A 15,432-nucleotide genomic window follows, 5' to 3' on the forward strand; every position below is an offset into this window, starting at 1 on the left:
TAAAGAAGTAATTAATGTTTGTTGTGTCAATAAAACAAACAAAAACAAAACAATTAATAACAATACACAGTAAAAAAAAGAGCTAAACAAAGTGTAACAAAACCATTTAAATAGAAGGAAGTATAAAAAATAGGAGCAGTATATACAGTATTGACAATAAACAGACTATTAACAAAATTGCACAAGTGGAAAATGATATTGCACAGTGAGAATGAATGAATGAATGAATGAATGAATGAATGAATGAATGAAAATATCAGGTTATTGTCAGTTTTTTGGTGTGTAAGTAAATATGATCATGATGTCATGTATGACTGTATATTGATAGTGAACTGCCAGAAGCCGGGTACATTTCTCTCTGGATAGTGCTCCATCTGTTCCCAGTGTAGAGGATCTCTGAGTGTGAGTCAGGAGTGATAGCAGATGAAGAGCAGCTCCTCCTCCTCCTCACTGGCTGATGAAGAGCAGCTCCTCCTCCTCCCCACTGGCAGATGAAGAGCAGCTCCTCCTCCTCCTCACTGGCTGATGAAGAGCAGCTCCTCCTCCTCCCCACTGGCTGATGAAGAGCAGCTCCTCCTCCTCCTCACTGGCTGATGAAGAGCAGCTCCTCCTCCTCCCCACTGGCTGATGAAGAGCAGCTCCTCCTCCTCCTCACTGGCTGATGAAGAGCAGCTCCTCCTCCTCCCCACTGGCTGATGAAGAGCAGCTCCTCCTCCTCCTCACTGGCTGATGAAGAGCAGCTCCTCCTCCTCCTCACTGGCTGATGAAGAGCAGCTCCTCCTCCTCCCCACTGGCTGATGAAGAGCAGCTCCTCCTCCTCCTCACTGGCTGATGAAGAGCAGCTCCTCCTCCTCCCCACTGGCAGATGAAGAGCAGCTCCTCCTCCTCCTCACTGGCTGATGAAGAGCAGCTCCTCCTCCTCCCCACTGGCTGATGAAGAGCAGCTCCTCCTCCTCCTCACTGGCTGATGAAGAGCAGCTCCTCCTCCTCCCCACTGGCTGATGAAGAGCAGCTCCTCCTCCTCCTCACTGGCTGATGAAGAGCAGCTCCTCCTCCTCCCCACTGGCTGATGAAGAGCAGCTCCTCCTCCTCCTCACTGGCTGATGAAGAGCAGCTCCTCCTCCTCCTCACTGGCTGATGAAGAGCAGCTCCTCCTCCTCCCCACTGGCTGATGAAGAGCAGCTCCTCCTCCTCCCCACTGGCTGATGAAGAGCAGCTCCTCCTCCTCCCCACTGGCTGCTATGAAGACCTCTCTGCCGGACCAGCCTCTCTGCTCTCCGCTCTGACTGACCGCTGCGGCTCATACTTCTGTTGTTGTTGTTGCGTTTTGTTGGCAGTCAGCCCTTCAACACCCAGGTCGTTTATGGTCACATTTCCTCCACTTGTTAATAGCTGTAGCTGCTGGCCTGAGAGGCTAGCTGGCTAGCAGAGGACAGAGACAGACACAGAGGACAGAGGACAGAGACACAGGAGCGTTAGCTAACAAGCTAATAACCAGCCTGGAAGGAGATCCTGGATTACTGCTGTCTCTAAGCAACCAGTCTGCTGGTTCCACTCACTGCGACAGCATGAAGATCACTGTGGACTTCGAGGAGTGTTTGAAGGACTCTCCACGGTTCAGGTGAGTCCTGACAGCCAGGCTTTTTGTTCTCTTGTTGTTAGTGGTTGTTTATTTATTTATCACAGGGAAGTAATCCAGTTAGCTGCTAACCCAGGCTAATCAGCAGCTAGCTGTGTGCTGCCTGCCACTTGTCTATTTCTGTCTGTAGAGATCTGGAGCCAGCCTGCTGCTGGGTGGGTTAGGAAACCAAACATAAACCCACTGACCGGTGTGGCCAGCACATATAGGAGCACATAGGAGCAGTAGCAAACTGTTCTGCTGCTTGTTAGCTGTGTATAAATTATGTAAAAGATAGGAATGTGTATTAAAAATGAATGCAGGAAGTCAGTCTGTGCCAGTAGCCTTAATTTGCCATTGTTTAACATTTCAAGCATACAGTATGAGACTGTGTGACACCCCAGCTTTCATTGTTATTGTGTGCAGTACATCACACTGTACCACACTTTATTTAACTGGAATTGAATACTCTTGTTAGCTTTTATTGGCAGGACAAGACACTATCAGAATCAGAAATACTTCATTGAGCATAAAGACATACAAGAAAATAGACATGAATATGTACATAATGCTACAATATATAACACAATATATGTAGAGAAACATAAATAAATAAGAAATTAGGAAATATCTATGTTCAAATATGTGCACAAAACACATACAATATATAACCACAGTGTAAATAAGTAAATACAAAATGCTGTGGGATCTATTAAGTTTGTTAAGTATAAATAATAATTAAATAAGAATATTTCTTAAATATGGACTGTGTAAATGCAGTGATAATGATGGTTAATTTGTATTGCACATGAGGACTATTTACATCACTGATTAATCTGTCAGTAATTTTCCAGATTAATCATTAATTGTTTGGGCTATGGTAAAAAGATTACCCTTCACAATTTCCCAAAGCCAAAGTTGACATACATGTATTTAGTCCAACACATCCTAAAACTATTAAGTTTAGTGTTGTAGAGACAAAGAAACCCAGCAATAGTCACATTTAAGAAGATGAACTAGTGATTTTTGCCATTTTTGCTTTAAGAATGACTCGAGCGAATTTAGAGCTGCAACTATTAATCGATTTCAACTATTAAATTAATCGCCAACTATTTTGATAATCGATTTATCGGTTTGAGTATTTTTTTAAGAAAACAAAGTAAAGATTTTCTGATTTTAGTTTCTTAAATGTGAATATTTTCTGGTTTATTTACTCCTCTGTGACAGTAAACTGAATATCTTTGAGTTGTTGACAAAACGAGACATTTTATAGACCAAACAACTAATCGAGGAAATATTCAACAGATTAATCGACCATGAAAATAATCGTTAGTTGCAGCCATATGAGCGATATAGTTGCTAATTTTCTGTTAGTTGACCACTCAATTAATTGTTTCAGCTGTGCTTCTTCTCTCACCGCTCACATTAGGTGGTACATCTTAAAACTCAACCTCCATTTTATTAGTATTTGTATGAAATGAATAATGGCTGAGTCCAACCAAAAGTGTAAACGAGCTCTTCATCAGTTTCGTCAGGCGGTGGGTGTTCATGTGATGTATTCCTGGCAGCAGAGTCACTTCTGACATCATCACTCACAACAACAACAACTTCTTTTTGTTTTCAATTCATCAAGCTTAAAGAGCTTTGTAATATGGGATGTTTGCTCTCAACTTCCTGCTCACTCGCATTGCATTTTCCAGAGATTTGAGAAAGCGCCTCCTTCCTCCCATGACTCCCTTCGCTGTTGCTGCAACATCCTCTCCCTCAGAAACAAGGAACAGATGTTAACATGAGGAGGTTTGAATAAAGAGAAACCTCCCATTCAGCTGTGTTGCTTGGAAGTTGGCTGGTCTAACACTCCTATTGTGACATACACCCTTGTGTATTGGGTATGAGGATCTCAGTCATTAGTATACTTTCATAATTGATTGGTCTATTGGTCTATTTCTTTAAAGCTTGGCAGTTCTCTTTGCAACTTGGGATGTGAGCTGCGGTTGAATAGTCAAAAATAATGTCTTTTCCTAACCACTTTTCCTTGACCTCAATGGAAAACGTCACAAGGTCAAGGAAAGATGTGAAGGAGAATTCACAAGGACTTGGGAAAAGACAACCGCGGTGCTCAGAGAATCCGACTGCACTTATTCTACTGGATGTTTTTTGTTTTTTCTGATTGCAACTTTATTTATAATGCATAGAAAATGAATACAGTGACAAACTCAGTGCTGTACAATTCAAGTAATGATTCCTATCCAAAACAGAACAAATTATCCGTTTACAATCAAAGAGTGGTACAATTAATGGCGGATGTTATTGATGGCCATATGTTTTTTTGTTTTTTTCCTATACCTTATTTAGAACATTCAATACAGTAGTTACATAAAACATGTTCAGATTTTTCATCACAAAATGTTCAGTAAATATATTTCACAGTATAGAATAATATAAAAATAAAATAAATTATACTACAAATAGTAAAAGTACAGGGAAAGGAAAAGATGAATAAAAAGAAAAAACAACCGGGGTCTTTCTAAATAATCTAATAGTTTTTACCAATATAGAATTTTTGAGTTTTAAGTTGCTGTTGCAAGGAATTGTGGGATGGCATCCTATCCTTTCGTAAAGGATGGTCCAGTATACCCTGTGCTAAAGGAGATAAGCAAGGAAACAATCGCCTTTCCTTTAACCTGATGCTACACCGAACCATCTGAGAAGCTGTCATTGGAAACTGTTTTTAAAAGGGCAGACATGTGATTGGATAAACCAGCTGTCAATCAAACTCTTGCCAAAGCCAGTTGGGAGAAGAGTCAAAACATTGTTTCCATCGAGAAAAGTCGTTCTTTGCTCTTCTTTCAATGAAGAAATACTCTCCAGTTCTGATATAACTGATGCTATTGCAGCATCTACGCTAACCTCTCCAGGCCGCCATTGTTGTTTTTAACAGTCACCTCTCCGTGTCGTCTCATACACATAAGCCACGCCCATAGCTGCCAGTAGCTCCTCACAAGGACGCTGATTGGTCGATATCGTGAGAATCCAGCTCCCGTGTACCCTTTTTCTTAGCATTTAGAGAATTGGACCAGCCCATATCATGGCTGCTAGTTAAATATTTCCGGGTCATTACACTCAGTTAGGAACCTTCCTAAGCGAAAACCACTATTCGACGGAAGCCTTATTCTGTGAACTTTCTTTCCTTCTTTGCATCGTCATCACCTTCCTCATGCACAATCAACTTTGCCTGATTCCTGATAACAGAACGTGTTGAGTCACTGCAGACAGTTTGTCAAGTTGATGTTCAGTTTATCAAACAAAGCTAGGAGACTAACCTCAGCTGGACTGCAGACAGAGGATTTGGTGAACATACATTGTTTGTCTGAAACTTAAACCAATCAGTTCATAATTGATACCCTTTTCCCTTAGACTTCAAAATAATACTTATTCCTTATTGAAAGTCAATCATTTGTGTACAAGACTTGATCCCCAATTGTTAATAAATACATAATAAGTCAACAATAGCCATCTTCAAAATTTGTATCAGTTATACTTTTATCATTCTTAATTGCATTATTCCAGCATATCTCCACCCATTCAGCCTGAGCAGATGGTGTAATTAACTTGAATAAGTGAAAACATTGCCTTTTTAAAAAGTGTATGTGCAGCTACAAATATTAAATGCATTGGTCAGATTATTGTAGACAACTTAGAGCTGAAACAGTGAGTGGACTAATCTTTAATTTATTGACAGGGAATTCATTGACAACTATTTTGATAATCAGTTTTTCAATCAAATATCCCAAACGTAAGCTAGTTCCAGTTTCTCAATTATGAGTATTAGCAGATTGTTTCTGTTTTATGTATTCATAAATTGAATATCTTTGGGTTTTAAACTGAAGAAAAGCAATTTAAACACTTCAGGATTTTAAGTGATTGTCATGAGCAGTTTTCACTATTTTCTGACATTTACAGATCATACACAAGAAAAAAATAATGGCAGATTAATCGATAATGAAAATAATCTTTTTTTCTGCTTTAAAATAAAATAGATCACGTTTAGTCTCTGCAAATGTAATGTTTACTCCTGCCTCTCTTTTGTTTTCTTACCTGGTCAAATGTAAGGCTGCACAATTAATCTAAATTTGATCAAAATCGCAATATGGCCTACTGCAATTTTCAAATCACAGGAGGCTGAATATTTTTTAAAGGCAAAATGTGTGTCAAAATAGCATTTAAAATTAAATATTGTCATGCTGCAGAGATGTCCTTGCCTACACATCATATTCTACAGACCCAGACCAGACCCGCCCCAGACCAGACTCTTACGCCTCTCACGCAAAAATAAATATATATCAGAGTTGCTATTTATAATCTCAGCTTCCAAATGTAGGTTCTTTTGGGGAAATATGGTTTCCTAACAAACCTCGCTGGTTCTGTACAGTATTTCCAACTCACTGTATTAAGTTGCATGTGAAAGAAACCTGTCATTTGATACAAACTTGGGCAAATTCTCTGTAGTTTTAAGGCTAACAAACATTAGATTTTTGTACCACCTGAATATCAAAATGATGGATTTCCGGTCTGATACGAAGCAACTTCCCATGATCCTCTGCAACCAGGAATCCAGCTAAGTACTGAGCCCCCTCTCGCTCTATATTTTTAGTGCTCTTTGGCCTTTAAGTGTCATCTCTCAAAGTTTCCCTACTGTAGCTTCATCCTGATGGACTGATCAGAGATTATCACAGCACAGTTTTCCACTTGGACCACCATCGTTTTACTCTTATTTTTCCATCCCCCGCTTGTTATGTTTGGCCAGAGAAGAGGACATAGCGAGAGAGAAAGAGAGAATTGATGAAAACATGGATGTATACACACCAGTGTGTGGAGCAGCTCTCACTCGCTCAACATCTGTTTCCATTTTGGTGTTTGCTTTCAACTTTGTGCCAGAGAATATGGAGCCCCCAAATGTGGAGAGGGTTGTTTTCAAGTGGTAATTTGGCACACCCCGCATTTTTTTTTTTTTTGCTCTCATCCTCATTTTAGTTGGGAAGATATCTTTGGTCATAAACCAAGCTTTCAGCCCGGAGGAAGAGAGATGCACTAGTGCAAAAATTATGTATTTTTGGCAGTTATCCCTGGTAACCTAGTTTTCCACTTGAGAATAGATGTTAGACTCAGCCTTTCCTGGCTCCTCTTCAACTATGAGAGTTGAAAATTCCCTTCAGAGGGCTGTGGCTTTTCTCCCCACATGTATATGGGTAAATATTTTACATATTTAACATGTCTTTCTACCCTGCAAGGTCCCAAAGGAGGCTACAATTTGTAATCGTTTTTTTTTGTCATATTAAAGGAACAGTGTGTAGGATCTGGCGGTATCTAGCGGCAAGGTTGCAGATTACAACTTTTCCCGTGTGCCAAGCTTGTCGGAGAGCTAAAGTGGCGTGGTGTTTGCCAGTGTGCCAGTGTTTAGTTTTAGCAACATGGCTGACTCCGTGAAGAGGACCCGCTCCCTATGTAGATATGAAGGGTTCATTCTAAGGCAGAGGTTTTTGGTGCCAGGGACCCTTTACAGGGTAGAACGTTTTTCCAAGACCCCCTCATAATCATAACAATTAATCTTATTATCAACAATCGTAATCAAGCATATGCTTCCTACCATTTGTACTCTTGTAAAACCTTTCAACATAAATACTTCCGACCTGTTTCATAGTGATAAATAGAAACACATTTCAGTTTGAGTCATGTTAAGACCAATGTCCTAATGAATCCAGATATTTAAAATGATGAAACAGTTTAATGCAGACTTTCAGTAAGTGCTTCAATTTGAAAATAATGAATGTATTTCTCCTTCAAATCATTGGCAGAAAGCTCTGAACAAATCATAACAGAAGTTGTCATAACAGTGTTGCAAAACACATCATAGTAAATAAGCCTATTATTTCAGAAAAGTTTGATTGGAATATTTGCATTATAGTGAGTGAAGTGACTGATTCATGACAGATTGACGTGATGTGTCACAATCATATCAGAGTTTCTATTGGCCCAAAGCTAATGTGTGTGGGAGTAATGGACAATATATGCTTGTTTTATTGGTGCAAATGGTCCCCATCTTTAGACAGGTACTTTTAATGATACAGCACAATTTTATAATTTGTAGCAAATTATTTCGTGGACCCCTAGCAGAGTGTCACGGACCCCTGGGGTTCCCCAGACCCCACTTTGAGAATCACTGTGCTAAGTTAACGAAAACACAACAATTCTTAGTTTCAGATGATTATACACTAAAGAAAACATACTTATTAATATTATATTCCATTTCTGCCAAAAGATCCTCCTAATTGTTACACACTGGTCCTTTAAGACAGTAATGACAGTTGGTTGACCAAAACTTTGAACATCTGTGGAGCTGAAATGTTAAAATATCTGATTATAATTAGGCCACACAAGGAAGCATAACACCAAGAGATAAAAAAATAAAACATCACCAGAGTAAGATGGATATGTTTTTATACCTAGTAGACACAAATGGCCCAGAAGTGAGCTAATTTCTTTAATTAGCAGCAACCTTTGTCGCTGTCTTCACCCGCTTCTTAATCATGATAACATGATTGCTTCTTGCTTCTGATTGGTTTTGCTGATTCGGAGCTCGGCCGCCAGCCATGAGATGAAGTCATTGGTCAAACAGCTCCGGTTGCAGTTTCCCCCTGAGTCATTGACGGCAGCTGTAGAGCTGGCAGATAAACTGTCAGTCTTGTTTAATACAGAACTCCCTGATTAGTTTCCCATGGGAGGCTTGTTAGCATGGAGGGCTTGTTGCAGTTTGATTTAATTGAGCTGTGGTTCGTTTCCTTTTAATGGTTGTTAATAAAGGAAATTAACAGCTAATGAAATGTGAGGACTGACTGTATTGGTACTGCAAGACACGGTTGTATTTCAGTAAGTAGGCGCAGCATATTCAATAAAACTGACTCTTAGAAAGTGTTATTTTTCACCAACTTCTGACATTAGGCCAAAAGATTAAATCAGTTAATTGAAAAAAATGTGGACTGAAAACGCTTATTATATTTGTAATATTTTGTTGTTCAACACAGGCCATTTTCGTAGAATATGACAATAGAATAGATACGTGTTTGTGCTGCTTTCGGATATGTAGCGTTGCTGGTGGCTTGGTGCTTGCTGTTGACACACACTATACGGTCTGTCAGCCCAGCGTAACGTTAGCGAATGTCCGACAGAACGTGTGTGTGCGTGTGGCAGCGGTGAACAGCTGTGAACGTAGTTGTGCAGTATTTGTACAGTTTACTTGTCGATGAATAAATGCTACAACTCCTCAGACCCAAGACACGAGCCAAGCTCCTGTATCTTGCAACACCGGCTCAGACTCTATTAAGGTGGGCTGTGAAGGTGGACCAGCTATTCTCCTTTGGTGACAAGCCGCTCCTCTGGGTTTTGCTCAGCTTTTTAATACATTTGTAATATTTGTTTTAACCATTTAGCCGATAGCATTAAACGGTTAATTATTAACATCCTTAGTTCTTTGGGAAAGTACCAGGAAAGAACTCATGACAAAAACAACAGTTTGAAAAAATATTTTGACTTGCAAATTAATCGAACCCCACACGCCCAAAAAAAAAAGAAACGCTGCTGGTGTGTAAAGGCCTTAAATGTGTTAACTCATACATATTATCCCGCCGATAACAATCAGCCCTCAATCTTTGCAGCAGAAAATGCTGTAGTTATGACTCTCCTCAGTCTGTTTCCTTCTTACAACTTATGTAAGACATAGGAAGGCTGAGGATGTGCAATAAATACAACAACAAGTAGAACTTGCCAAGAGCCCACGTAACTGTTTATCTTTAAGTAATGAGCTCATCTTGTTGATGTCGTTGTTGAAGCTTGTGCGTCTAATGGTGGGTTTTTATCACAGCAGGATCCCCCTCCTCCATATCACCACTGCATCACTCTCTAACAATTACAGGATCTACGTCACAGCACTGACGCTCACCCCATTCTTCACATTTCCATCCACAGTAACAGATTCAAAGTGTTGAATTGTTTTGTGCCACCACGACCACCAATGCTGTCATTTCAGTCCAGTGGAATAAACTTTATTCGTTTCCTCATGGAAGTCATAAGAATGTAAATTAAAAACCCGAACCCCATGTGTAATCATTTTTCTATACATTAAGACATAATTGACAGCAGAGGGAAGAAGATATGACAAAACACCACTGGACTTTATACAAAATATAATTAGAAAACATCGAAGGAAAGCTGTGATGTGGAGCTATTCAGCTGTCAGACATCTCTAAATTGGATTAGTTATAGTCATTTGGAAGTAAGCCTGCTTTCAGCTAACTCTGGAGTTTGGAGCTATATCATGTAGGAAAGTATAAATATGGGATTACTCTATATATGTTGGCATATGGTTCTCTACACAATATTCAGAGCATTAATATAAAATCCACAACTATTTGCTATGTAAAGATATAGAGGAGTAATATCTACCTGAGCAGAGAATGAAGTCACTCTCCCTCCTTTTAAAACACACTGTTACAAAGTGCTTCACACACAAAATGAAACATCAAACAATGAAAAAAAACAAGGAAAAATTACAATATGACACACAAACAATGAGAAACCGATCAAACAAAAACAGACAAACACACATGTGGATGAGGCCTATAGAAAGGCTTGCCTATAGAGATGGGTTTTTAGAAGCTGCTTAAAACAGTCCAGAGATTCAGCAGCTCTAATAGATTGGGAGAGGTGAGTTGGGGCTAAGACCGATCACCTTTTGTTTTGCAGTTTGAGCGGGGGATGGATAAAAGGCCGAGATTAGAGGATCAAAGTGTTCGACAGGTCGAATTTGGAACAAGGAGATCAGCAATGTACCTGGGGGCGAGGTCATGCAGTGCCTTGTATGTAATTAGCAAGATCTTAAAGTTGATTCTGAATTTTACAGGGAGCCAATGGAGGGATGTCAGAACAGGGGTGATGTGAGGCCGACGGCTAGTTCTGGTTAATAGTCTGCCGCTGCATTTTGAACCACCTGAAGGCGATTTAAAGCAGATTGACTGAGGCAGGTAATTAGAGGGGAATTACAATAGTCTAGACGGGAGTGTTGTGTGTGTTGCAATCCCCACTGAGTGGCTCACGGCCGCCACTCTTCACTGCGCTCATATGACGGTTACAGCTGATGACGCCGTCCCGACTGATGGTGTCGTAACCCCCAGGTTAACACCGTTAGCTCTGTCAGCACTGTTGCCGTTGTTTGCACTAGGGATGCACGATATATATATTGATTCTATAAATTATCGGCCGATAATGGGGAATTTACATTATTATTTATTATTCAAATAATTCAAATATAGTCAATAAATAGAGCCAATAAAGAAAAGCCAAACTGATTGTGTGCTCGCTGTCAGAAACACGGTGAAATATACTTTGGTCCTGATCCAGCTCCGGCCAATGTTACTCACGGTCAGAAACGGCAATTAAACGCCGGTGTGCATAATAAACTGCAGGTTATGAACTTCTTTTGAAAATACAAAAAAAATATTGATTTATTGTTTTGGTATCAGCCATGGCTGAAAAAGCCACGGCTGAAAAAAATCCATATCATGCATCCCTTGTTTGCACTGTTAGCTGTGAGCCACCGGCTCGGCCATCGCCATGTTGAGAGCCGTGTGGAAACAATAGAAATGCTCAGAATTTTGAATATAGCACCTTTAACATTAAATGACCCAGTTTGGGACTGGAGCAAAACATGTTTTTAATGACATTACTGCTGCAATTAACAATTATTTTCATTATTGGTCAATCTGCCCAATAATATTTTAATGAATCGATTTATCGCTTGGTTTTTAGACAAAAGAAGTAAAATGCAGGTAGTGCAGGTATTGTAAAATGGAAACAGATTTCCAGTCATACCAGCCAACCCTCAAAGTGCAGAATCTCTGCATTAGGAAATATATAAAAGCAGATGGTCTTAGAGTGTCAGCTTATGTCTTTGAAGTGCCGAGGTCTTTGCCACAGGCCCACAGAAGTCTCTATTGTGTTGGCAGGGTGAATGACAAACCTGTTCAACTACCTCACTCCTGCATGCAGAGAGCGTACAGCCTGCAGGCCGGCTGCCAACAGCCACGCAGAGCCAGAGAGGAGGCGCTCTTTGTTTTGGTTCATGGTCACTGAATCACTGCAAAAGAATTAGGTGTCTCCGCTTTTATAGGAGATGTTACTATGTAGTCAGAGCTCTAAGTAATAGGTTGAGTAGCACAGAAAGGATCTAAGGCTTTGTTTCTGTTCCTGTTGTTAATGTTGGTTTGTTGTTGGCGGCATATGAACTTTAGTCACCCACTTCTAAAATAACACCATTTTATGTAGATGTTTGTTTACTCAGTCATTTCAGTGGATTCCCGGGCAACCCTGTATCTAAACCATCACACTTTAACGTAGTGTTTTGGAGTTTTGGTTTTAGTTGAAGAAAACAAGCGATTTAAAGACTGTGATGAACATTTTTCACTGCTTTTTGACTACTAAACTAAAAGAATCAAAAACGAAACCTAAATTAAGTAGGGCTGCAACTTATGATTATTTTCATTGCCAATTAATCTGTTGATTATTTTCTTGATTAATCCATTGATGAAAACGAAAAATGTCAATCAGTGTTTCCCAAAACCCAAGATGATGTCCTCAAATGTCTTGTTTTGTCCACCACTCAAAGATATTTAGTTCACTGTATTGCGATTCTACAAGTATTGCGATTCGATATTTAGATTTATTGCAATTTTTAACTTTTTTTTAAAACTAGACCATGGTAAAAATGTTGAATCATACACTTCTAGGGACTTTTACTGTGGAAAATATCAAAACTGATACAGTAAAAATGTTTGATTTTCAGCATGTATGTAGTCAGAGATGTCCTGAATTCAAATATATCATTGTCAGGCAATTTTTTTCTAGCTTGCTGTGGCCGGTTTGTTTTGCTTTTTGACGAATATGGAACGGATATGGCGTCACGTTCAGACTACAACAATAAAAGTGGTAACTTCCGTCTAACTCTGCATATACTCAAAAGAAGCAAATATATTGATTTTGCCATTTCAAAATTGTAAAAAAAGAAAAATCGCGATACATAGGTGAATCATTTTTTTTTAACACAGATAACTGGTTTAATCAGACTTAATTTCATTTGGTCAATAATATAAACTTTGTAAACACCATCTAGAAATGATTACATTCTCTAACTGCCAAAAATTAATGTTGCCGGCTCTTGATAGGTTGCCAGGTTGCATGTATAATAATGTAAAAAAGGCAGAGTGACAGTTTAAGTGAACTTAGTGTGAACTTAGTGTAGTGTTATGAGATATTGCACTCTAACACTAAATACATAAGATGTTAAATGTTATTTACCAGACCAATATAATCCAAAGCGGGCTTCTCTTCTAGACATACAGTATTGTGGACGTCTGTCTGGCGTATACTTTGGATCCCTTTGCGTGATCTTGGTCAACTTAAAGCGAAATAGGACCCAAACATTCCCTCAGTGATGCTGAATTGGCCTCTTTCTCCCTGATGTGGTTTACAAGGCAGCTTTTTTTCTTCTTTTTTTCATGCGCTGTAGTCTCCTTCATACCACACGTCTCTCTCAATTTAGCCCCAGCTTCACCCTCACACCCAAACAGCACTTAAACCAGGATGTCTTAGTTCCCTAATTTATATTGTTCCATGTAGTGAAAAAGCTAGTAATCATATGTTGCATGTTTCTCCTTCCACCCTTAGCTTTGTCAGAGAGGGAGAGTCCTCTCTTAGCTGTAAAGGTCAACACATGTGGTGGATATGATTTCTCTTTGGAGCTGAATGAGTAAAACCAGACACTGTGTAGTCACAGCAAATATACTTAAAGCTGCTCACATGAACTCAATTACTTCTTTAACACAGTTTCCTTTGACCGCAAGGTTTAATGACACACAATGGACATCAGCTCTAAAACAAGGAGTCTATGAAGGTGACAGAAAATGTATCTGCAACTATTTTGATAATCAATTAGTTTGAAGTCACTTTTAAGGAAAAGTGCCAAAATTCACTGGTTTTGACTTTCTTAAATATGAATATTTTCCGGTTCTCAGACAGGACGCATGGGGAATTTTAGAGGTGACATTCTTGCATTGTGTCCACCAATTTGCCCAGGGCTGTGCAAACTGACACAAAGATGTGACCGCGCGAGTTGAACTTGTTTGCTGGACGACTTGAACAGGTCCCTAAAACTCTATCCAAAACTTTCTCTATGAAGCACTGTTTGATCTGTAATCAGCAGCCTACATAAATGAAATATAAAAACACTAAATATAGTTGACCAAGCTATAAGAGTTGTATGTTTGATCATACTTAATACTGCCAGGATTCAGAGCTCTGTTCCATGTTTAACAACAAATTGCACTAATGATTTTGCTGCAAAACACTTGAAATGAAAGGTAGCCCCACGTGGCATATTATGGCTGTTGTCTGGTTTATTTAATTCAATGAGATGAGATTGTCCACTGATTATAAAGTCATCCTTTCTTGACTGGTTTGGCGGCAGCTGCTGCTTTCTAGTTTGCAGATATCAGATGTTTAGGCAGAATCTCTTTTCTGAGAGCAAAATACCTGAATCATCCGGGCTGTCTGCTTATCACCCAGTCCACTTTATCACACAATGCTGTTGAGAGATGCAAGCTTATCGACGCTATGATGCAATATTGAGACAACACTATATCACGATACTGAGAATGTGGAAGTGTGGTTGAATGTTCACTCGTTGACTTATTTAGTATAAGAAATGGATCTTCTTGAGGTTGGGAAAATACGTGATTGCTACATCTCTTATTTTCTAAGGCTTTCAGATGTCTGAGAGAGCATGCAAATGATTTATCATGGCCTTCAGCAGACTCTTCCCTTTCTTCACCCCCCAAAACATGGGGGTTTATGATTCATTGGTTCATACTTTTTCTTATCTGTAGATATTTCTTTGTTTCTATAAACATACAACATTATTACTGACAGGATACAGGCGACGTGAGGCGACGCAACAGTCAACAGTCAACCGTCGTTGCCGCTAATTCTTTGAAGTCGGTTTGGTGTGTCTGGGTCTTTAGCAGCCTATTGTAGTCTCATGTTTTACCTGTAAGACCCACGTTTCAGTGCCTTTTGATGTTTTCACATCATATCTGATGAACAGATTTCGTGGACGTAGCTCAGTGATAAAATCTGCGTTGTCAGCCGAGGAGACGGTCACACTGGACGGCAGTAGAGGACGTCGTACCTGCGTCTGGTTCTATATTAGTTTAGCTGACTTCATTAACATTCAGCGTCGGTGCTGAGAGCGTCAGAGAAGCCCTCCGTTTCCATTACCCTTCTCTACTTCCATCACAGTTTTGTGGAGAGGTCATTTCAAGACCAGATTCGGTTTGTAAAGCTGACAGCCTGCCATGCTGTTGGTCCTGCACTGTGTGCGTTTATAATGACACAGCTAAAAAGAAAGTGCAGTGATTCGACTAACAAAACGAGTCAAATTTCAGTGAATCAATATGCAGCTTTTACTCTAGATTTTTACATTAGTGACTGATTGAGTTTATTGAAAAATTAATTCCGTGCAGGTTATTTCTGTTGTATCAACAAAGATGTATCCTCACAAATTATGCAGGTGCAATAGCTAATGCTCAAATCTATACGACATAAACCAACCAGCTCTCAGAACTACTTATGAACTGACAACAAACCTCTTTTCTGAAGACTCTGTACATTTGGGATTAAAAGATTTAGGTTTCTACAAACCATGTGAT

The 15,432-nt window shown here is 39.5% G+C and overlaps 1 protein-coding gene across 7 annotated transcripts in view; it reads left to right on the forward strand.

Moving 5' to 3' along the window:
* The first annotated feature begins 1,166 nt into the window (after positions 1 to 1,166).
* LOC141768163 (arf-GAP with coiled-coil, ANK repeat and PH domain-containing protein 2-like) overlaps positions 1,167 to 15,432 on the forward strand; it is a 63,979-nt gene continuing 49,713 nt past the window's right edge. For 5 of the 7 annotated variants that reach the window (XM_074636209.1, XM_074636210.1, XM_074636212.1 and 2 more), the window contains exon 1: positions 1,201 to 1,621. In XM_074636209.1, coding sequence (XP_074492310.1) covers positions 1,569 to 1,621 — 53 coding nt within the window. In that variant the 5' untranslated portion in view covers positions 1,201 to 1,568. Of the gene's footprint in view, positions 1,622 to 15,432 lie in introns of all 7 variants that reach the window. The other 2 variants (XM_074636208.1, XM_074636211.1) reach the window with 2 other exon arrangements.

The sequence above is a fragment of the Sebastes fasciatus genome, chromosome 5 (assembly GCF_043250625.1).
Source record: "Sebastes fasciatus isolate fSebFas1 chromosome 5, fSebFas1.pri, whole genome shotgun sequence".
Lineage (NCBI taxonomy): Eukaryota > Metazoa > Chordata > Actinopteri > Perciformes > Sebastidae > Sebastes > Sebastes fasciatus.